General features: G+C 36.4%; 2 protein-coding genes across 7 annotated transcripts in view; one reads left to right on the top strand and one right to left on the bottom strand.

Moving 5' to 3' along the window:
* Positions 1–15,900, bottom strand: part of TPR (translocated promoter region, nuclear basket protein) — a 64,913-nt gene extending 49,013 nt beyond the window's left edge. For 2 of the 3 annotated variants that reach the window (XM_059994685.1, XM_059994691.2), the window contains exons 1-9: positions 15,526–15,834; positions 13,901–14,005; positions 11,928–12,001; positions 9,931–10,027; positions 8,722–8,825; positions 8,218–8,382; positions 776–868; positions 257–337; positions 89–176 (exon numbers count right to left, since the gene is read on the bottom strand). In XM_059994685.1, coding sequence (XP_059850668.1) covers positions 89–176; positions 257–337; positions 776–868; positions 8,218–8,382; positions 8,722–8,825; positions 9,931–10,027; positions 11,928–12,001; positions 13,901–14,005; positions 15,526–15,676 — 958 coding nt within the window. In that variant the 5' untranslated portion in view covers positions 15,677–15,834. Of the gene's footprint in view, positions 1–88; positions 177–256; positions 338–775; positions 869–8,217; positions 8,383–8,721; positions 8,826–9,930; positions 10,028–11,927; positions 12,002–13,900; positions 14,006–15,525 lie in introns of all 3 variants that reach the window. The other variant, XM_059994698.2, reaches the window with a different exon arrangement.
* A 555-nt stretch (positions 15,901–16,455) lies between these two features.
* The window catches only part of ODR4 (odr-4 GPCR localization factor homolog), a 42,308-nt gene continuing 35,639 nt past the window's right edge, over positions 16,456–23,124 (top strand). For 3 of the 4 annotated variants that reach the window (XR_009516590.1, XR_009516592.1, XM_059994775.1), the window contains exons 1-3: positions 16,456–16,617; positions 19,378–19,498; positions 21,693–21,827. Coding sequence is in view for 1 of the 4 variants with exons in the window: in XM_059994775.1 (XP_059850758.1) it covers positions 19,400–19,498; positions 21,693–21,827 (234 nt within the window). In the remaining 3 variants the exon portion in view is untranslated. The remainder of the gene's footprint in view (positions 16,618–19,377; positions 19,499–21,692; positions 21,828–23,124) is intronic. The other variant, XM_059994788.1, reaches the window with a different exon arrangement.

Raw genomic sequence — 23,124 nt, forward strand, 5'->3', positions numbered from 1 at the left:
TCCAAATCCAAAAATCTACAGAAGGGTAAAGAAAACAGTACCTTCTATCTAAAAACAAAATAATCTTCCCATAATTGGAAAGTCTTACCTTCTCCAGCTTCCTTCAAAAGTTTGTGTAATTCATCCACTGCTCGGGTCAGTTCATTGCTCTTTGCCTCTGAATCATCAGCAGCACTCTAAAATTTAATCTTAAAAAAGTTACCCAACATCCAATAATGCAACATTAGGACACTAAAGCATATGGTACGGTACCTACCTTGTAAAGATTAGAGAGTTTTATGTGAGCATTTAATTCATTGTGGAATTTCTCTTCCATACTGGCCTGCTGTTCCTTGGCCTGAGGGGGAAAAAAAAAGCCAACACCAAAAACCAAATTAGAACAGTCTGATTTGAACTGAATTTAGAATGCTTATCAAATGCCAAGATAAAAAATTCAGTTTTGAAAGTAAAGAGATGAAGACTAAAACACTAAAATTAAAATCAGTTGTCATTATAGAGATAAATTATCTTAAGGATAACATGTTAATGATATTTTTATCTTAAAGTAGGATATTTAAATGTCATTAAAATTAACCATACTCGTTTTTAGACAGTACTTTGGATACAGTATGTAACTGATTCTAGCAATTTTAGCCTAGTTACATCCTATGAAAGTGCCCTGGCCATTTTGTGGTGCCAGGAATGGTTCAAAATATGAAATCATTTTATAAATTAATAGCTTCCTAAGTGTTACAATATTTTTGTAAAAGAGACATTTTAAACTGGTCAACTACACCTCTTTCAGTTTGGTCAACAGATCCTCTACATGCTTTTGAAGATTCTCATTTGATGTTTTCAAGCCATTCATCTGTTCTTCCATTCTAGAAACCTAGAAACAAAGAAGTAGAGTTGGTTGCGGGGAAGGATGTTGTATTAACTGAAATTAATTTGGTATAAAGCTGCCAAGTACCAGGACTGAGTGAGCCAGAGCCCCCTAATCAGCTGCTACTTTAACCCTGTCCCGTCTGGGTGGGGAACAGACGCCCGCAGGCTACCTACACGCAGAGGTGGGTCCAAATCCAAAGCTGAACCCCAGGAGCTGTACGAACAAAGAAGAGAAAGGGAAATTTCTCCCAGCAGCCTCAGGAGCAGCGGATTAAAGCTCCACAATCAACTTGATGTACCCTGCATCTGTGGAATACCTGAATGGACAACGAATCATCCCAAAATTGAGGCAGTGGACATTGAGAGTAATTGTAGACTTGGGGTTTGCTTTCTGCATCTAATTTGTTTCTGGTTTTATGTTTATCTTAGTTTAATATTTAGAACTTATTATCATTGGTAGATTTGTTTACTGATTTGGTTGCCCTCTCCCTTTTTTTTTTGTATATATATATTTTTCCTTTTTCTCTTCTTGTGAGTGTGTGTGTATGCTTCTTTTGTGATTTTGTCTGTATAGCTTTGCTTTTGCCATTTATCCTAGGGTTCTGTCTATTTTCTTTCTTTTTTTTTTTTGGTATAGTTTTTAGCACTTGTTATCATTGGTGGATTTGTTTATTGGTTTCATTGCTCTCTTCTTTCTTTCCTTTTTTATTTTTTACTTTCAGTATTTTTTTTTGTTATTTATCTTAATAACTTAATTTAATTTAATTAATTTATTTTTCTTTCTTTCTTCCTTTCTTTTTTTTTTCCTCCCTTTTCTTCTGAGCTGTGTGGATGACAGGGTCTTGGTGCTCCGGCCGGTGTCAAGCGTGAGCCTCTGAGGTGGGAGAACCGAGTTCAGAACATTGGTCCACCAGAGACCTCTCGGCCCCACGTAATATCAAATGGTGAAAGCTCTCCCAGAGATCTCCATCTCAGTGCTAAGACCCAGCTCCACTCAACAAATAGCAAGCTCCAGTGCTGGACACCCCATGCCAAACAACTAGTAAGAAAGGAACACAACGCCACCCATTAGCAGAGAGGCTGACTAAAATCATAATAAGCTCACAGACACCCCAAAACATACCACCAGATGCAGTCCTGCCCACCAGAAAGACAAGATCCAGCCTCATCCACCAGAACACAGACACCAGTCCACTCCACCAGGAAGCCCACACAACCTAAAGAACCAACGTTACACACTAGGGGCAGACACGAAAAACAACAGGAATTACAAACCTGCAGCTTGCGAAAAGGACACCACAAACACAGTAAGTTAAGCAAAATGAGAAGACAGAGAAACACAGGGTAGATGACGGAGCAAGCAAAACCCACCAGACCAAACAAATGAAGAGGAAATAGGCAGTCTACCTGAAAAAGAATTCACAGTAATGTTAGTAAAGATGATCCAAAATCTTGGAAATAGAATGAAGAAAATACAAGAAACGTTTCACAAGGACCAAGAAGAACTAAAGAGCAAACAATGATGAACAACACAATAAATGAAATTTAAAATTCTCTATAAGGAATCAATAGCAGAATAACTGCGGCAGAAGAACAGATAAGTGACCTGGAAGATAAAATAGAGGAAATAACTACTGCAGAGCAGAATAAAGAAAACAATGAAAAGAATTGAGGACAGTCTCAGAGACCTATGGGACAACATGAAATTCATCAACATTCAAATTATAGGAGTCCCAGAAGAAGAAGAGATAAAGAAAGGGACTGAGAAAATATTTAAAGAGATGATAGTTGAAAACTGCCCTAACATGGGAAAGGAAATACTGAATAAACTCCAGGAAGCCAGAGAGTTCCATAAAGGATAAATCCAAAGAGAATCACGCCAAGACACATACTAATCAAACTATCAAAAACTAAATACAAAGAAAAAATATTAAAAGCAGCAAGGGAAAAGCAACAAATAACATACAAGGGAATCTCCATAAGGTTAACAGCTGATTTCTCAGCAGAAACTCTGCAAACCAAAAGGTGTGGCAGAATCTATTTAAAGTGACAAATCGGAAAAAACTACAATCAAGATTACCCTACCCAGCAAGGATCTCATTCAGATTCAACAGAGAAATTAAAACCTTTACAGACAAGCAAAAGCTAAGCGAATTCAGCACCACCAAACCAGCTTTAAAACAAATGCTAAAGGAACTTCTATAGGCAGGAAACACAAAAAAAGGAAAAGACCTACAAAACAAACCCAAAACAATTAAGAAAATGGTAACAGAAACATACATATCGATAATTACCTTAAATGTAAATGGATTAAATGCTCCAACCATAAGACACAGACTGGCTGAATGGATACAGAAACAAAACCAGTATATATGCTGTCTACAAGAGACCCACTTCAGACCTAGGGACACATACAGACTGAAAGTGAGGGGATGGAAAAAGATATTCCATGCAAATGGAAATCAAAAGAAAGCGGGAGTAGCAATTCCAATATCACACAAAATAGACTTTAAAATAAAGCCTATTATAGGAGACATAGAAGGGCACTACATAATGATGAAGGGATCAACCCAAGAAGAAGATATAACAATTGTAAATATTTATGCACCCAACATAGGAACACGTACATACATAAGGCAAATGCTAACAGCCATAGAAGGGGAAATTGACAGTAACAGAATCATGGTAGGGGACATTAACACCCCACTTTCACCAACGGACAGATCATCTAAGATGAAAATAAATAAGGAAACACAAGCTTTAAATGATACATTAAATAAGATGGACTTAATTGATATTTATAGGACATTCCATCCAAAAACAACAGAATACACTTTCTTCTCAAGTGCTCATGGAACATTCTCCAGGATAGATCATATATTCGGTCACAAAGCAAGCCTTGGTAAATTTAAGAAAACTGAAATCATATCAAGTATCGTTTCCGACCACATGCTATGAGACTACGTATCAATTATAGAAAAAAAATCTGTTAAAAATACAAACACATGGAGGCTAAACAATACACTGCTAAATAACTAAGATATCACTGAGGAAATCAAAAAATACCTAGAAACAAATGACAATGAAAACATGACGACCCAAAACCTATGGCATGCAGCAAAAGCAGTTGTTAGAGGGAAGTTTATAGCAATACAATCCTCCCTCAAGAAACAAGAAACATCTCAAATAAACAACCTAACCTTGCACCAAAAGCAATTAGAGAAAGAAGAACAAAACAATGCCAAAGTGAGCAGAAGGAAAGAAATCATAAAGATCAGATCAGAAATAAATGAAGGAAATGATAGCAAAGATCAATAAAACTAAACTCTGGTTCTTTGAGAAGATAAAAAAAATTGATAACCATTAGCCAGACTCATCAAGATGAAAAGGGAGAAAACTCAAATCAATAGAATCAGAAATGAAAAAGGAGAAGTAACAACTGAAACTGCAGAAATACAATGGATCATGAGAGATTATTATAAGCAACTATATGCCAATAAAATGCACAATCTGGAAGAAATGGAAAAATTCTCAGAAAAGCATAACCTTCTGAGCCTGAACTAGGAAGAAACAGAAAATATGAACGGACCAATCACAAGCACTGAAATTGAAACTGTGATTAAAAATCTTCCAGCAAACAAAAGCCTGAACTAGGAAGAAACAGAAAATATGAACGGACCAATCACAAGCACTGAAATTGAAACTGTGATTAAAAATCTTCCAGCAAACAAAAGCAAACAAAAACAAAAAAAACAAAAAACAAAAAACCAGATAACTTCACAGGTGAATTCTATCAAACATTTAGAGAAGAGCTAACACCTATCCTTCTCAAACTCTTCCAAAATACAGCAGTGGGAGGAACACTACCAAACTTATTCTATGAGGCCATCATCACCCTGATGTCAAAACCAGACAAAGATGTCACAAAAAGAGAAAACTACAGGCCAACATCACTGATGAACACAGACGTAAAAATCCTCAACAAAACACTAGCAAACAGAATGCAACAGCACATTAAAAGGATCATACACCGTGATCAAGCTCGGTTTATTGCAGGAATGCAAGGATTCTTCAATATACGTAAATCAATCAATATGATACACCACATTAACAAACTGAAGGAGAAAAGCCATATGATCATCTAACTAGATGCAGAAAACAAACAAAATTAACAAAATTACAAAAACAAAAACAAAAACAAAAACAAAATTAACACCCATTTATGATTAAAAAAACCTCCAAAAAGCAGGCAGAGAGGGAACTTACCTCAATAAAACAAAGGCCATATATGAGAAACCCACAGCCAACATCATCCTCAATGGTGAAAAACTGAAACCATTTCCACTAAGATCAGGAACAAGCAAGGTTGCCCACTCTCACCACTATTATTCAACATAGTTTTGGAAGTTTTAGCCACAGCAATCAGAAGAAAAAGAAATAAAAGGAATCCAAATCGGAAGAGAAGAAGTAAAGGTGTCACTGTTTGCAGATGACATGATACTATACATAGAGAATCCTAAAGGTGCTAGCAGAAAACTACTAGAGTTAACCAATGAATTTGGTAAATTAGCAGAATACAAAATTAATGCAAAGAAATCTCTTGCATTCCTATGCTAATGATGAAAACTCTGCAAGAGAAATTAAGGAAACATTCCCATTTACCATTGCGACAAAAACAATAAAATACCTAGGAATAAACATACCTAAGGAGACAAAAGACCTGTATGCAGCAAACTATAAGACACCGAAGAAAGAAATTAAAGATGATACAAACAGATGGAGAGATATATCATGTTCTTGGACTGGAAGAATCAACACTGTGAAAATAACAATACCACCCAAAGCTATCTACAGATTCAATGCAATCCCTATCAAACTACCAGTGGCATTTTTCACAGAACTAGAACAAAAAAATTCACAATTTGTATGGAAACACAAAAGACCCTGATAGCCAAAGCAATCGTGTGAAAGAACAACGGAGCTAGAGGAATCAGGCTCTGTGACTTCAGACTATAATACAAAGCTACAGTAATCAAGACAGTATGGTAGTGGCACAAAAAGAGAAATACAGATCAATGGAACAGGATAGAAAGCCCAGAGATAAACCCACGCACGTTATGGTCACCTTATCTTTGATAAAGGAGGCAAGAATATAATGGAGAAAAGACAGCCCCTTCAATAAGTGGTGCTGGGAAAACTAGACAGCTACATGTAAAGGAATGAAATTAGAACACTCCCTAACACCATACACAAAAATAAACTCAAAATGGATTGGAGACCTAAATGTAAGGCCAGACACTATCAAACTCTTAGAGGAAACCATAGGCAGAACGCTCTATGACATAAATCACAGTAAGATCCCTTTTGACCCACCTCTTAGAGAAATGGAAATAAAAACAAAAATAAACAAATGGGACCTAATGAAACTTCAAAGCTTTTGCACAGCAAAGGAAACCATAAAAAATATGAAAAGATAACCCTCAAAATGGGAGAAAATATCTGCAAACGAAGAAATGGACAAATGATTAATCTCCAAAATACACAAGCAGCTCATGCAGCTCAATATTAATAAAACAAACAACCCAATCCAAAAATGGGCAGAAGACCTAAATAGACATTTCTCCAAAGAAGATATACAGATTGCCAACACACACATGAAAGGATGCTCAACATCACTAATCGTTAGAGAAATGCATATCAAAACTACAATGAGATATCATCTCACACCAGTCAGAATGGCCACCATCAAAAAATCTACAAACAATAAATGCTGGAGAGGGTGTGGAGAAAAGGGAATCCTGTTGCACTGTTGGTGGGAATGTAAACTGATACAGCCACTATGGAGAACAGTATGGAGGTTTCTGAAAAAACTAAAAATAGAACTAACATATGACCCTGAAATCCCACTACTGGGCATATACCCTGAGAAAACCGTAATTCAAAAAGAATCATGTACTACAATGTTCATTGCAGCTCTATTTACAGTAGCCAGGACATGGAAGCAACCTAAGTGTCCATCGACAGATGAATGGATAAAGAAGATGTGGCACATATATACAATGGAATATTACTCAGCCATATAAAGAAATGAAACTGAGTTATTTCTAGTAAGGTGGATGGACCTAGAGTCAGTCATACAGAGTGAAGCAAGTGAGAAAGAAAAAAACAAATACCGTATGCTAAAACATATATATGGAATCTAAAAAAAAAAAAAGAAAATATGGTTCTGAAGAACCTAAGCGCAGGACAGGAATAAAGACGCAGATGTAGAAAATGGACTTGAGGACACGGGGAGGGGGAGGGTAAGCTGGGAGAAAGTGAGAGAGTGGCATGGATATATATACACTACCAAATGTAAAATAGATAGCTAGTGGGAAGCAGGCGCGTAACACAGGGAGATCAGCTTGGTGTTTTGTGACCACCTAGACGGGTGGGATAGGGAGGGTGGGAGGGAGACGCAAGAGGGAGGAGATATGGGGATATGTGTATACGTATAGCTGATACACTCTGTTATACAGCAGAAACTAACACACAATTATAAAGCAATTATACTCCAATAAAGATGTTAAAAATAAATAAATAAAGTTTAGCTGCCAAGTAAAAGCAAAATAATCCCCCACACCCAAAAAAGCATTTTACATAAAATATGAATGTTTAAGAAAATGAAAAATAGCTCACAGAACAACATGTTTAGTTTTAGCTCAGAGAAACTCACCACCACTTCTTAAACATGTGTCTTAGGAAGGACACACCATAAGACAGTAGATAGTATGAAAATTCATCCAAGGATATGTAAGTTCTTTATTTAAATGCAAGTCAGAAAGAGAAAACAAATATTGTATATTAACGCATACATGTAGAATCTAGAAAAATAGTACCGATGAACCTATATCCAGGGCAGGAATGTAGAGAATGGATATGTGGACACAGTGGGGGAAGCGGAGGGTGGATGAACTGGGAGATTAGGTTTGACATAAATACACTACCATGTGTAAAAAAGAGAGCTAGTGGCAACCTGCTGTATAGCTCAGGGAACTCAGCTCAGTGCTCTGTGATAATCTAGATGGGTGGGATGGGGGATGGGAGGGAGGTCCAAGAGGAAATATGTATACATATAGCTGATTCACTTCATCGTACAGTAGAAACTAACACAGCATTGTAAATCAATTATAATCTGATAAAAAAAAATGTAACTGGTTAATTTCCTAGGCCAAATGTTTATGAGTTATGTCCTTCACATTGACCCCTAATCTTACAATATATTTAATTTGGTACTCCACTGAATAAATTTGTATAAGCTGGCACACAAATGTAAACTGTAACTAACATAAAGATACAATTTTACTAAATTACCTCCTCTTTTTTGTTTTCAAGATTACATTTAAGCTCAAGAATTTCATTTCCTTTATCTCTTCCGAGAGCCAGAAGTTCATCAGTTTTGGTCTTCAACTCTGTATTCAGCCAAGTATTCTGATTATGTAACAACTCCTTTTCTTGCTCCAAGCGTTTTTCTCGATACTAAGGAAATCCAAGAAAAAAAGGTTTACAGTTAAATATAGTATATGGTTATTCAAAAGATTTTGTGTATAGCTAAGGTACACAAGCAGAACTTTTACAACAGAAATAAGTATTTGCATGGACTCTTAACAGAAAAGAGAATCAGGTAAGAACAATATGAAACAAACATCATATAAGCAAAACAGTTCAATTAAAATTGTCTTAAAACTTAATTCCTTGATATTAAAAAAAAAAAGCTTTTAATTCATTTATAGATAACTTGCTTATATTTAAAATTTAATTTAGGTGAGTTTTAATCAAAAGTTGTATTCTATGCATTAGAAATTGTTTGTTTCTCACCTTAACAGAAACATCAGAAGCTTGCAGTTCATCGAATTTTAACTGAAGCTCACCCTTTGTTGCATTGCTTTCTTTAAGTTTTTCACTTAGACGTTTAACATCCTCTAGAAAGGTCAGAAGAGAATGTGAAAATGACTAATGAATGGTCAGAGGAACCAAACATCAAAAATGCATCTCTAGGAATACAAACATTTATATAAGTAGTTCTCAACTCTTCTATTTTAACTTGTTTCTGCCATACTTAATCACAAATTTAATTTTAACAAATAGATGATGAAGTCAAATTCATGCATCCAACCAAGCATGTAAATTATACTGGTTATCTTATTTTAAATGCAGTATCTAAAGCTAAATATACAATATTAACATTAATTCCCTCATATTAACCAAAAGTCTATTAAAATTTCACAAATTAGCCATTTCTTAAGTTAAAAAGCAATGATACATATTAAAACCTTACATTCAAAACAGCAGGAATATACATACTTAATTATTTTTGTATTCCTTACATGAAGGTTTTTATGAAAAAATTTAATTTTACTTACCCACTAGCTGATCAAAATCATCAACAAATACTTTGAATTAATTTTTCTGAGAATAGTTACTAATTGACTATTATTGTACAGTAACATAAGTATTTGAAAATTCTTCCTTCAGTAGAAATAAAAATTCTGAAAAATCTTATAAAAAGGAACCAAAGGGAACTGGATACCACTAAACTGCTTAAGAGTCACATTCACTTGAATACATCAACTGTATTACATATTATATTCTATATCTAAATATCTTATATTCTTGCTTCCTAATTCTTTCAGCCTGTGCTTTTAAATACGGGCTCTCCTTTTAGGTTCTTATATTGAATGCTTGTGGACAGCTTATACCAGCAAGTGCGTCTGTATCAAGTTCAGCCTCTACAACTGAACATCTGAACAGTTTCCAATTTGATACTATAAATAATACTGTAGTTCATAAACCTTGGTCCAAATTCCTTCAGATGTTTTTCATTTGTGTACTTGTCTATAGACACCTCTTTAAGGGCTCAGAATGATCTAGAGATAAATGAGTAGGAGAAACAACAGGATATTACTCTGAACTCTATTCTGAGCTATGACAAACACCAGCTAATAGAAATGGACTGGGGATTAAATCTTAGCACTGTTAGAAGAGAAAGAAAAGAGTGAAGTTAGAGACTAAGGTCCTTTTTCATACCTGTTAAATATTCAAGTTCTTGAGATAGTCTCTCATTGGTTCTAATTAAGTCTCTTTTCTCAGCTTCTAATTCTTCCTTTGTCCTTGTAAACTGGCTCTGTCATATAAAGGAGTTAGCATAAAACATTTAAATAAGAAAATCAAGTTGATCAGATATATAGAAATGAACATGGAATTGGCACCTTAGTTAACATTAGCAGTGGTTTAAAAATGGTTGGTTTTCTTACTTATGGCTTATACATAAAAATGTTTAAAAACTACCCATAATCTCAACACTTCTGTTTATATTTTGGGTTTTTAAAAATTATTCTTCCTAGACTCACAAAAAAATTTCCCATGTCACTTTTTAATCACTTGAAAGTGTCATATAATTATATAATTACTTCAACAAGCCTTTATAAGAAACTTAATTTACTTCTAATTTTTGCTGTTATAAAATAAAACTTTAATGAATATCACTGCACCTTGGCTCAAATTATTTCTCAAGAAAGATCCCCAGAAACAGAATTATTTAAAACTCTTTTAATATATTTTGTCAAATTGCTTTGCAGCAAGACAACGGCAATTTATAGGCTTTTCTTGAAGTCATAATTGCCAATCTGAAGCCACTTATGCCAGAAGTGAAGATTATGCTTTTAAAAAAAAAAAAAAAAGGAGAAACAAAAAAATCAGTGTTAACATGGGGAGGTGAAAAATAATTACATTGTTGCATTATCTGCATTTTTCTGATTACAAGTGAAGTAGAATAATATTTCATATTGCTATTGGCTATTTGTACAGCTTCCTGTCTGGTTTTAAAAACCTTTGCCCATTTCCCCCTTTGAATAATTTTTCTTATAATTTGAAAGTGGTCATGTATTAAGGATATATATAGTCATATTTTTATTGAGAAAATACTTTCTATGATTTATTTGCTTTTTAATTCTTTTTTTTTTTTAACATCTTTATTGGGGTATAATTGCTTTACAATGGTGTGTTAGTTTCTGCTCTACAACAAAGTGAATCAGTTATACATATACATATGTTCCCATATCTTTTCCCTCCCGCGTCTCCCTCCCTCCCACCCTCCCTATCCCACCCCTCCAGGCTGTCACAAAGCACCGAGCCAATATCCCTGTGCCATGCGGCTGCTTCCCACTAGCTATCTACCTTACTACGTTTGTTAGTGTGTATATGTCCATGACTCTCTCTCGCCCTGTCACAGCTCACCCTTCCCCCTCCCCATAACCTCAAGTCCGTTCTCTAGGAGGTCTGCGTCTTTATTTGATTCTTTTTATGTAGAAAATTTAAAATTTCTATTGGATCAAGTCTATCACTCTTTCCCACTATAAGTGTCTTCCATATATCAAATATCTTTTAACCTCAAATCAAACGCAAATTTTTAAAAAGCAATGGCAAGAGTCTAAAGGTCTATCTGATCAAAGAATCATTGGGTATGACCACTTTATTAAACAAACTGGCCCACAATCCTTGTAATCATATTCAATCTGTTATTCTTAATCACTACTCTAAGGAAATGATTACCAATGTGGATTCACACATATCCCCAACTGTATCACAATACTTGAAATAATGCCTAGGCAATAGTAAGCATTAAATACATAATTTCTAAAAGAATGGAAGGAAGATAGGTAGGTAAGTGGGTGGATAGACAGCCAGATGGATCTATGAATATCTACCCTACTTACAGATTTATGGCACTTATAATGCAAAAAAATTTTTTTTAAATCATGACTTAAGAGCTACACAGCTAAAAGCAAGTGTTTTTTTATATCAAGAACTTACATACTCTAACAAGTAAAAGGAATATACAATCAATCATTAAAACATAAAATCCTATTAAGGAATTTATGTATATACATTTTTGTTAGTAGCTTCTCCTAACTGAACATATTTCATCTTCCCACTGACTAAATAACCAATAAGCACAATCAGAATAGAAAACTTCCTCAAGTATCAGGTTTACAATTAGCTTTATTCACAGGAATAACTTTTACCTGAATGGCAATACTGCGATCCTGAGCCACTTCAAGTTCTTTGTTTTTCTCAGTTAGCACCTTCAGTTGACTGTCTGGATAAAAGGAATTTTATGAACACACGTACATAAGCTTAAAATTTGCGATGACAGTTTGTATTCAATGGCCACCCATACACGTTTTGAAATTAAGAAACTAAGTTTCAGAAAGGTAGAGCTGCACAACACTGCATTCCAAATTCGTAAGTACAACCCAAATTTACTGTATTTCTAGTACAAAGTTTTAAATATGCTATCCTGTCTTCAAAATCATATTTGTGATCATTTTAGCCAACATTTTTAGGAAAAAGTATTTGCAATTACCAATTTCCTTATTTTTCAATGACATCTTCTAAATCAATCATAAAAAGTGAATTAATTGTATTTGCAAATTCAACAACTAAGTGAAAAAAGGCAAAATCAAGAGAATAAATAACATTTAAACTACATGAAATGTATACAGAGTAAATCACAATAATGGATAACTAATTCAGCTGGTTTACCACGCTAAAAAGAGCTATGCTTGATACTGAATTTTCAGTCCCACAATCTCTACTCATAATGAGCTATCTCCCCTAAAGTTTCTCTTCTAAACATATTCCAATAATTAGGAAGAGTATACTTTCTGAAACTTTCTTCCACTGAAACACGTCTATGTTATGTGCTGGTAATTTAATGAACAAATACATTATTATTACTTCCAAGTTAAACAATTCGTTTATTAAAAGAAAAACAAAAAACCTGCTAAATTTGTCCACATTTTCTGTCATTTTAATGTTATTTACTGCTTCCAAACTAAAAAAATATAAAAATATAAACTGTACACCCCAGGAAGGCATGTCTATCTAGGTTTATCCCCATCTTCTCCTCCCTCTCCCTTTTCCGGATCTCATAAAAGAAGCTGGGATCACAGTCATTTTCTTGAAATTTTTTAGCACTTTTGCTCTACAAACCTTTTTTTTTATGCCAAGACAAAACTGTGTACAGGTGATAAATCAGATGTAGCTACTCAAGTATTCATACCCTCATTACACATATATACATACCATCATATGTATACATCACATGTTTTAAAAATGAGATGTGCCAGAATTAGTTGAAAAGGGTTTTGACTCAAACATACAGCTGATGGGCATGGACTTGGTTAAGAAAGAAGACTAATGTTTCAGCCATTCTCTTAATTATTAGCTTCTTGCATTCCCAATGAAATTAAAATCCAGCTATACCTAATAACAAATATTATGCCCCTACTCTATAAAGATCTTCCTGACATTCGCTTTTTTCTCTGTAAACAAGGCACAAAAAACACATCATCCTCCCAAGAAATGTCAGGACCTTTAAGATCTTGTGTACTTTCTAGGACTTAATGATGTAAGAAAATTAATTAAGAAGAAAAACAGCTGTTCATCTTTCAATGGAATTAGGCCTTAAAGAGGAAATTACATCCTGAGGTTCATAAGTAGTTATAAATATCATAACAAGAGTTAAAACATGAATATAATAATGGAACTAATAGGCTTTAATTTTTCAACAACATAAAAATAATTAAGTCACTCTCTTTACTTTTTCAGTTGGATAATGCTTCAGCCTTTTCAAAATGCTTTCATATATACCTCATTTGACCTGTACAGCTGTTTAAGTAGATAGACAAGTGGCTCTAGCCATTTTATAAACAATAATCAAACACTGTTATGATTTACATATGACATAAGAGTTTTTAATAGCAGTCAGAATTAGAACCCATGCCTCCTGACCATTAAGCCCTGGACTCTTTCAAAGTCTTTACCACTGAATGAAAAAAAATCACACTGAAAGAAAAAAACATGATATTACCAGAAATGAAAACAAGGACAATCAGTATTTTCATATACAGTAAATAAATGTTTCCAAAGCATACAAAGGAGGATCTGAAGACCTCAATACTCTAATATTAGAAAGATATAATTAAATACTTACTGAGCTTCTCCAGCTCAAGCCGCAAGCTTTGGCACTCTCGGGTTTCATTCACAAGTCTCTCCTGACTGTGGGACAGCCTCTTCTCTATCTCAAAGTACTGTTGTTCTACAGATGATCAGAGGAAAAAAAAAAAAAAAAAATCAAACATACATGTACACACTGTCGACACTGCTACTTATTTTTGATAACCTTGATTTTAAAATTTAAGACATAGTATTGGGACCCACACTCCAAATAAGAGAGAATTTGAGTAAAGATAAATAGATCGAGTACAGAAAAGGACTTTAATCCAACATTTCCAACTGACATATGTAAAATGACAAAAGAAAATAAGGCCTGAGAGGGTCTTAACAAATTATTTTTCTGCCTATTCCACAAGATTATGAAATTCTTCAAGGCAGGCAACATGTCTCACTTATCATAGTATTTTCCCCACACATCAGTAGACTTCTTGGCATAAAGCAGACCAAAAAAATATATTTATTAAATGGAGAAAAAATTATTTAGGTTAAAAACTGCTTTGCTTTAAAAAGGTTTGTCTTAAAATAGCCAAAATAATGCCTGAACATATAAAATTACTAAATTTATGTAAAAATAAACATGTTAACTTTCCAAGGGAAGCGACTGATAGTGTACTGTTCAACACATTAGAAGCACATAGAATACGCTCAATATTTATTCTGTAAATTAACACATAGAATGCAGTGCACTATATTCAGTGTTGGGATTCAGAGAATTAATTTTCAACATCAATTCTCCTTGGTAATTTTATTTATTTTTTTAAAATGAAAACTTCTTCAGAACTTTCAATCCACTTAGCAAAAACCAGTTACCAATCCCGCACCGCCCGCCCACCCCCCCAAAAAAAACCAAGACACACAACCTGGTAAACCAGGACACACAACAGATGGTTTGTATTTTACTAATGGTAATTACTATGCTCTTAATATTTCTTCAATGATATTCAAGTCACCATTGTGAGGAACTTTCTTATTTGAGAGTCTACTACAGGTATTTATAAGGTCTTAATAGATTTTCTATCAAAGTCCAACTTTTAGAAAGAAGTCGTATATATTAAACATTTACTGCACGTGCACTGTGTTTCCAGCGCTGCCTTATGCATCCACTCGTTCTTGTGAACACAAAACGGACCAGAGCGAGACAGACTCAGAACAAGTGCAGGAAGTTATCATTAAAGACATAGGCCTTTGAAGGCAGATGACTAGAAAACAGAACAGAAATTACTATCATTTAACGTGCAACATACAGACAGGGTACTCTAGGCTTAGAAGAATTAGGAGTCGCAGACCCCTAGTCCGGTGTAAACAGACCCAAATCTTCACAATTTCTGTTTGTCAGACGTTAGGCGTCCCTAAATGAGACCACCCTAATTACAAAGAAAACAGGAACTCAATGTGGATTCACATTTTAAAAACAAACAAACAGGCTCCTTCGTATCAAACTGTGAGGGAAGCAGTTACGAGAAGGCCTATGGTGCCCACGGAGCCAGAGAAGCGATGCTAGCTAGCAGTGAAGCCGTGGATGGTGCGAGCTTGCAAGGGGAGGAGACCAGCCATCGCTGGGGTCGCGCCCAGAAACAAGGGCGCGAAGAGCGTCGCACTTACCGCTCTCCACCTTAAATTTCTCGTGCCGCCCCTTGAGACCATCGATCTCGGACTGCTGGTCAGCAAGGAACTTCTCAAGTTTGTTCTGGACCGACTTGGGCAGCTTGTTCAGTTCCGTGCGCTCCAGGACTTGCTGCAACACCGCCGCCATGTCGATCGGGCCGGGGACCGTGGCGGCAGCGGCCGACGGAGCAGAAACGGAGAAGAAAGACGAAGACGAAGAGGACCCAGAAGCCTGGGCTGCCGCCTCCGCCACCTCGCTCGGTGTCTCGCGCGCGCCCGCCCGACGGAGACTCAAGCGGCGGGACCCTGGGAAATCGAGTCCCGCGTTAACTACCGCACCAGACGCGCCGCAGCGCCCGCGTCCGCAGTGCGCGCGCAATCACCGGAAGCTGTGCACCCTGGGAATCCGAGCTCAGAGGCAGTCTCTGACCCCTGTCGTGCACTCCGCTTTCCGGCCCCCTTTTCAACCCGCTTCTAGCCGCGTAGGCTTCAGGGAAACGTAGTTTTCCCCAATCCCTTCCGTGAGCCCAATTCCGCACCACCAAGTCCGCTTCCTCCTTTCTCCCCGCCCCCCGGCTCTCCTTGCCTGCCGCGCGACCACTTATCCGCGAGGTGGCGCCACACAGTACCCGTTAACCTACGTTCCTCCCTGAAGAGGAGGGCGACCTTACTGTCACAGCTCCGGGATGCCATGGGTCGTCCTCTTTGGCGGCTTTTAGACACTGGGCCGCTAGAGGGCATCGGTCCCGGCAAGGCCGGACGGCAGACGCCGGGCTACCGCCACGCTCTTAATGGCGCCCGGAAGGGGGCGGGGTGGCGACCGCAGTCGGTTTGGCTGAGGCGCTGCTGTGAAAGGAGGGGGCCAGCGTGCGTCATCAATCTGAGCCACCTGACTCCAGAGACCCCGGGTGTGGAGTAGGAAGTGAGGTGCGGGAAGTTCGTCGCTTTCTGATGAATTCATTGACTGTGGAATTGGGACCGGTGTGGAATCTGGTCCCTGGAGGCTGGTACTTGCACTCTAAACACCTTTCTCAGGTGGTCTGACAGTTCGACAGATTTGTCTGCCACGCGTGCACAGTCTGAGTACAGGTGAGTCAGCCTGAGGGTGGAATCCGTGTGTGTGTGTGTGTGTGAGATGTGTGTGCACTCGGGCACAGAGAACTGCCTTTTCAAGGAGGACAGAAAGGGGTAGAGTATAGGAACTATATGGACGGTCACTCCTGTGCGACACACTCAAGTCCAGTTATGAGACTTATCTTACTTAGATTTTTCGGTTTTTTGGTGGCAGAGTTGGTAACAGTGATTTAATAGGAATTTAAAGAGCTCGGTTTATTTTCCAGGAAGAGGATTTTAAAAAGCCAAGAGGAGTTTGAGTGTAGCTTTTATTTGTATGTTTTAAGGTAACGTTACAGAAAATGTTGCCTTGTGTTTATATTGTTAAAATTGAAAAACTTTTGGAACAGAAGTTGTTGAACACGTTCGTTCTTAAAAACCACTTCTTACCCTGCCACCGTAACAGAACTACTTGTTTCCAAATTGTAGTTCTGTGACTTCTAAGCAGAATCCGTAGATTATTTCATGTTTGATTACTCTTCTAAAAGAATTTGTTAAATTCTTTATTGAAAATAAAGCATTACTAATGTCATCCTCCCTACAGTTCCCACAGTAGCAAACCTTTGAGAATAGCAGTAAGGAGCTTAAGGTTGTTTCTTTCCCCCAAAATATTTTATATAAGCACTTTAATTAAGGTTGCTGGTATGTGCAGTACTGTATTATGTCCTAGGCCCACAATATTATCATTATTGATCTACCATTTGGAAAATGCAGATGTTCTGTACTTGGACTTAGAGAATCCTAAAATTAGATTTTCCGACCTGCTATGATCCAAATTCTTTATTTTGTAGACTAGGAAAATAGAGTCCAGGGAAGTTGAGTGGTCTCAAGTCAGCGTTTGGACAACTTGCAAAGCTTCTGCTGATACACAGCATTTCAGGAAAAATTGAACTGTATAAGAGAAGATCTACGTTTTTATTAGCGTCCTTTATAAAGTATGGTTAGCTACATTTCAAAGTTTTGAAGGAGCACTAAAGAAAAAAAATATCCGACAGTCAACCAGATTTCATAACCCAAAGATTTTCATCTTTCTGTTGCATTCAGTTTCTTACACGTTAACGTGACTAGTAGATGACACCTTGGAAAAAGTAAGATTAGAAAGTTACATATCATAACCTTGGAGTCACTGTTAACTGCTATTTCTTGTAAGAATTAAGAATTTTTTAGGGCAGAAGGAAAAAGAGTAGAATAGCATGATGAAGTAGAAGAAAGTTTAATACACAGAAATGCATACCTTAAGGTGGTAAAAGTGGAAAGCCCTTAACTTTATAGAGGCATTAATGATTTAGACAGGCAGTCCTAGACTTCGCCAAAAAAAAAAAAGGGCAAACCTGAGAGCTAAGAAGACATTTAATGCATTTTGAGACAAAACCGAACAGGAATTTTGAAAAAAGACCATCTAATAGGCCATTTCAAACTGGAAGCGATTCTCTGGGCTTTAGTTTTAGAGTAATGCAAGTCATTGTGACTGGCAGTTTATTTTACTGATGTCAGATAAGCCACCCCAGCACATCTATAGTTGCCTGGATTTTGTTGTCCTGAATAAGATTGGGGTTTTTTGCAGGACCTAAGTGACTATTACCGCTATTCAGAATGCTGCAACTGTGTTTCTTCAGTCTCTCTGTGGCTATTTTATAGCTTTTTGGAATCATGTCTTTACATTTGTTTCTCCCACACTGAATGTGAACTCCTTGAGATCATCATTTATTATTTCCTACCTCTTTTATTCAGCATCTTTGATTTTAAGCTACAGAAACTCAAATCAAAGGAGTATGAGCCAGTCAGAGGAATATGCTGATTTTCATCCCCAAACTCGCGAGAGGGTAGAACAGGAGTCCCCCTTAGTGAAAGTTTAATTGAGAGACTGGGTATGACTCCTAAGTATGAGCACAGTATTTAAGAATACTATTTAAGAAATGGGTTTTAGAGCCAGACTGCCTGAAGTGAAATCCTACCTTTGCCACTTACCAGCTTTATCGCTTGGGCAAGTTATGTTACCTTTTTTCGTTTCAGTTTCTAAATCTATAAAACAAGCATGTATATATGTCCCCTACCTCATGGGGGTTTTTCTGAATATTAAATGTTACCATATGTTAAGTACTTAGAACAATGCCTTACACAAAATGGAAGCTCTACAAATGTTTGTTATTATTGTATTGCTGTTTGTCTACTTCCATCATTCCAGTTGTACTCTGAGTTACTCAAGGGCAGAGGCCAAGTATTATTCATCTTCGTGCCATCCCACTTGGCACAATTTCTTGCACATAGTAGTTCTTTATAGTGTGCTTACTGAATACATGAATTTGATTCCGTTTACCTCCCATTGAGCAACTCAGAAATTATCATCTTTTCTGTTTTAGAAATGAACACAGTGAGGCTCAGCAGTAAATTACCAAAGATGATACAACTAAGGAGTAATAGATCTAAATAAGAAATCAGGTGTGTTGGCTACTAGTAGTTTAGTGTTCTCTTCATTATCTGAGGTATGGGAGTAGGTTTTATCGCTCATGTCAACTCTGGTTGATTGGTAGTCATTTCCTGCAACACTCTGTTGAGAATTCTGAAGCTACATTCAAACTTTGCAAGAAAGAATATCCTATTGAATAAGCAATCACTGTAAGGTATGGAGTAGTATCAGGGTAGTACAACTTCTCTCTTTATACTACCCCCATGAGGAAAACATTGCAAATTATATTTTTTGCCTAAAAATGCTCTATATTTTTTCTTGTAATTTAGGAGGTTGAATTAGTTCTTAATAATGGGAAGAACCTACATTGTAGAAGAGACTGTCGGCCAGTATCTTTCAAACGTCAGTCTCCAAGGAAAAGCTTTTGTCTCTGGTCTTTTAATAGGACAGGTATGTATCTTTTCCTATGTATTTACTGATAAAGCAAATTTGTTTATTTAAAGTTAAAATATGCTATTTAACAATAAATTCAAGTTAGGGGATGGAGGGATGGAATGAAGAAGAATAATGTAGCCCAGGTTTGCCCAAGTCAGCACACATTCCCTTTTGACAATGTAAAAGTAACTTATAAGGTAGACACTGCAAAATTAGAATTTTACTGACCAGATTATTCACGTTTTATTGTCTTTCCAAAGTGATTTTTGCACCCCTTTAATTCCAGGTTGTCCCATTCTTTACAAAGGTAGCTTTTTACAATTTTATTTCTAGTTTGTCTTATTTCAGACTTGTAGCAAATATAGGTCGTATATTTTATTGTATATTACCATACCCATTTATTGAATTTTTTTTTAATATTGATTCAGTGGAGATTGAGGGAAAGGGACTGAGAGAAATTTGGACATTACACAAATTTTATTTCCCTCTTAGAGTTAAGGCTCAAAAATCAAACTAAATGGAACAGATATTTGGACAGTTACTTTAAAAAGCATAAGCACCCACTGATTTATTATAATTGAAGGAAGAATGTGTTAATCAGCAGGGAGGACTTGTCAGCAGTACACAGAAATGAAAAAAGGAGAGTCACACAAACAAACTGGCTACATACATCTAAACACTAGGGGAGAGTGTACTCTGGTCCAAAGATTAATTTTGAGGCCTAATAGCAAATAAAACCCTATTGGAGGCAGATTTCTTTCTGGATATTTTAACATGATGCCTTAGAACCTTCAAATTGGATAATTAACTTGTTCTGATTCTATCCACATTCCCAAGCTACTTTCTCTTATAATTTGATGCCCTGTGTTGCCTACTTATAAAGAATGCACCATGCAGAGGACTTACATGTTCACATCCCTTCATGGTATTCTAGTTTTAGCATCATTCTGAATGATCTTAGGTAATGTTAGTGTAGCCCTAAGAGACAGGTACATTCTCAGAGTTTTCACAAATCCGATTTCTTAACTTGTAAGACAGAGGGCAGACCCTGCACTGTTCACCCAGGTAATACCACCCTCTGAGGCTTCTCATTAGACAGCCAGACGACCTCTCCTGGCAACGATCTGAACTTCTTTTAGATTCAGGTTACTTAACATCTAGTATGGGGTTCTTTTTGCTAGGAACAGAAGTGATCAGTAAAGGTGAAAGGTCAGGGAGAAATACCCTCTTCCAAACTTGCCTTACAGCACATAGGCTGTTTCTAGAGCTCAGCAAAACTACCATCTTACGTATAAGTCTCCCACAATTTAGGGAGAATTCCAATCTCTCTTCATGCTGCCTTTTCATTCCTTTCAGTATTCTACATGCTTCTTCTTTCTCTTTATTCCAGGATTCATCACTTTTCTTGCCTTCCCCTCAAGCTTTCAGGCTTGCCTCTCTCCTACTCCTAGGGTCAGTTTCTTTTTCTTTTCAAAATCATAGATTTTATGAAAAGAAAGAGCTTTCTTAATCAGCACCTACCTTTTCCTTTTGTGCACTTCAATGTAACTTTCTGGAAATAACTTTTATTGAAATAATTTCTCTTCCTTTATTTTCCGTTCCAGGATGACACTAGTGATTAGAATTTCAGGTCATGTGTGAGGATAACATCATGCTAACTTGTATTTTTACTCTTTCTTTATAGGAAATTTTCACTGTAATGAGACTGAGCTATTAAATTTTCCCTAAATTATCCTTAGGTTTCCCACTTCTGGTTAGCATTTAATTGTTATTAAAACTGAGGAACATAAATCTAATATCACTTCACCTTTGTTTTTCTGTGGACACACATGAACAAGTTCCCCACTATCATTGTTTTTATGAAAGTAAGATGCACAAGGTCATTTGTTGCTTTATTTTATTGGGTTTTTATATTTGTTGAACTGTCTAATCTGTTCCAGTAAGCCATTTTTAAGGACCACTGCATGATTCACATTCAGGTTGCCCAAACAAATAAGGAGCTGGTATTAAATATATTAAAAGATAAATAACATGTGAGGAAAATGTTGTAAAGCTATCCATGAAAATCGTTTTCTCTGTAGATTCTGGTATAATACAGGTGTTAACAATTTAAGCTGCTATAAATATTGCTCAGTTTTTGCACGTCATAAGGGCTTTGGATTCCTCAGTCAGTTATCACCCTAATAAGCTTTTCTAATTTGTTTTTAAGTGTTCTTCACAAAAGGATTACGTGATTCTTGCCACTAGAACGCCACCCAAAGAGGAACAAGATGAGAGCTCCAAACATTCCAAAGCTAAGTTGGATAACTTGGATGAAGAATGGGCCACAGAACATGCCAACCAGGTCATCACGTTTGTTTCTTTATATAGTTAAGTTTGTGTTTATTGACTAACAAAATAAAAGTACCTTATCCTCAGGTTACTAGACTAGGATTTCAGAGTACTCATTCTTAAGTTTTCAAAACTTGGGTAGTATGTCAAAAATAGAAGTATTTTCTGCTCTGTTTCCTCCATGATTATATTTTTTATTTATTGATTACTTGCATCTAGTTTTTAAAAAAGTATTTTCTTACTTGAAGTTAAGTAATCCACCCAAGATTAGTGTAATAGGTAGTGAAACTGGGATTTGAACCCAGGTGGTGTGACTTGAAAGCCTTTGATCTTGTACACTATGCTTTTCTATTATTAACTTTTATCTGTTGTGTTTTTTAACCTATATCCTGTTATTGGTCATTTACCTTATTTCCAGTTTTTCCTTATTTTAAAATGATACTAGTTATTGGTAACATTGTTGCTGGTCAGAATTATTTTAAAGACTTAAACCAGGTACTGAGGAAATAAAATGATGGTTAAATTTTTCTTTAATGTCCTTAGAATTTATATTTTAAGCAAAGTGAAAGACATTATTACCAAAACAAATTGTAAGAGAAGTGAATAAAAATAGGACAGTACTATAGGAATATAGAGTGGGGAATGATTAAATATCTGTCAAAGGTTGGATTCAAACAGCTTCACAGAAGGCTCTGAACTTGAAAGATGAATAGGACTTTGCTAGTAGAAGTCAGGGAGCACATTGAATGCAAAAAGGACAGTGGATAAATGACCCAACGGCATGAAATTTAAAGGTATGTTAGAATAGCACGAAATTGGGTGTAATTGAAGCATGGTGTATATAAAAGAATGCTTTTAGACATAAGGCTGTATGGGGCCAGTTTATGGATGGTTTTGAAGTGTCATTCTAGGAAGGAAGGAGTTCTTTTGGAGCCAGTAGCTCTATGGTAGACTTTCAGAGCTCCCTATATTGAGAAGGATTGAGAAATAATCCTGCCAATAATTGAGAAAGTAATTGCAGTGCCCTGGTACAGTGTAAATGGAGAGTAGAGGGATTGGAGAGAGAGAGAGCAGAAAATATAGTTACAGTAATAGTTCAAAAAAAGGTGACATGAGCTAGTGACTAGACTGCAAGCTTCCTGAGGATGGGGTCACGTCTTTTTTGTTCATGGCCGTATCCTTAGTGCCAGGCATAGTGTTCCCATGGTTTATGTGAGAACTCCAAAATGTTGGATAAGTGAATGGATAAATAAGCAAACTAAAGCAGTGGGCTAAAACTTCATTGCCAAAACATTTCAGAGAAAGAGCTA

The sequence above is a fragment of the Delphinus delphis genome, chromosome 1, assembly GCF_949987515.2.
Source record: "Delphinus delphis chromosome 1, mDelDel1.2, whole genome shotgun sequence".
NCBI classification, from domain to species: domain Eukaryota; kingdom Metazoa; phylum Chordata; class Mammalia; order Artiodactyla; family Delphinidae; genus Delphinus; species Delphinus delphis.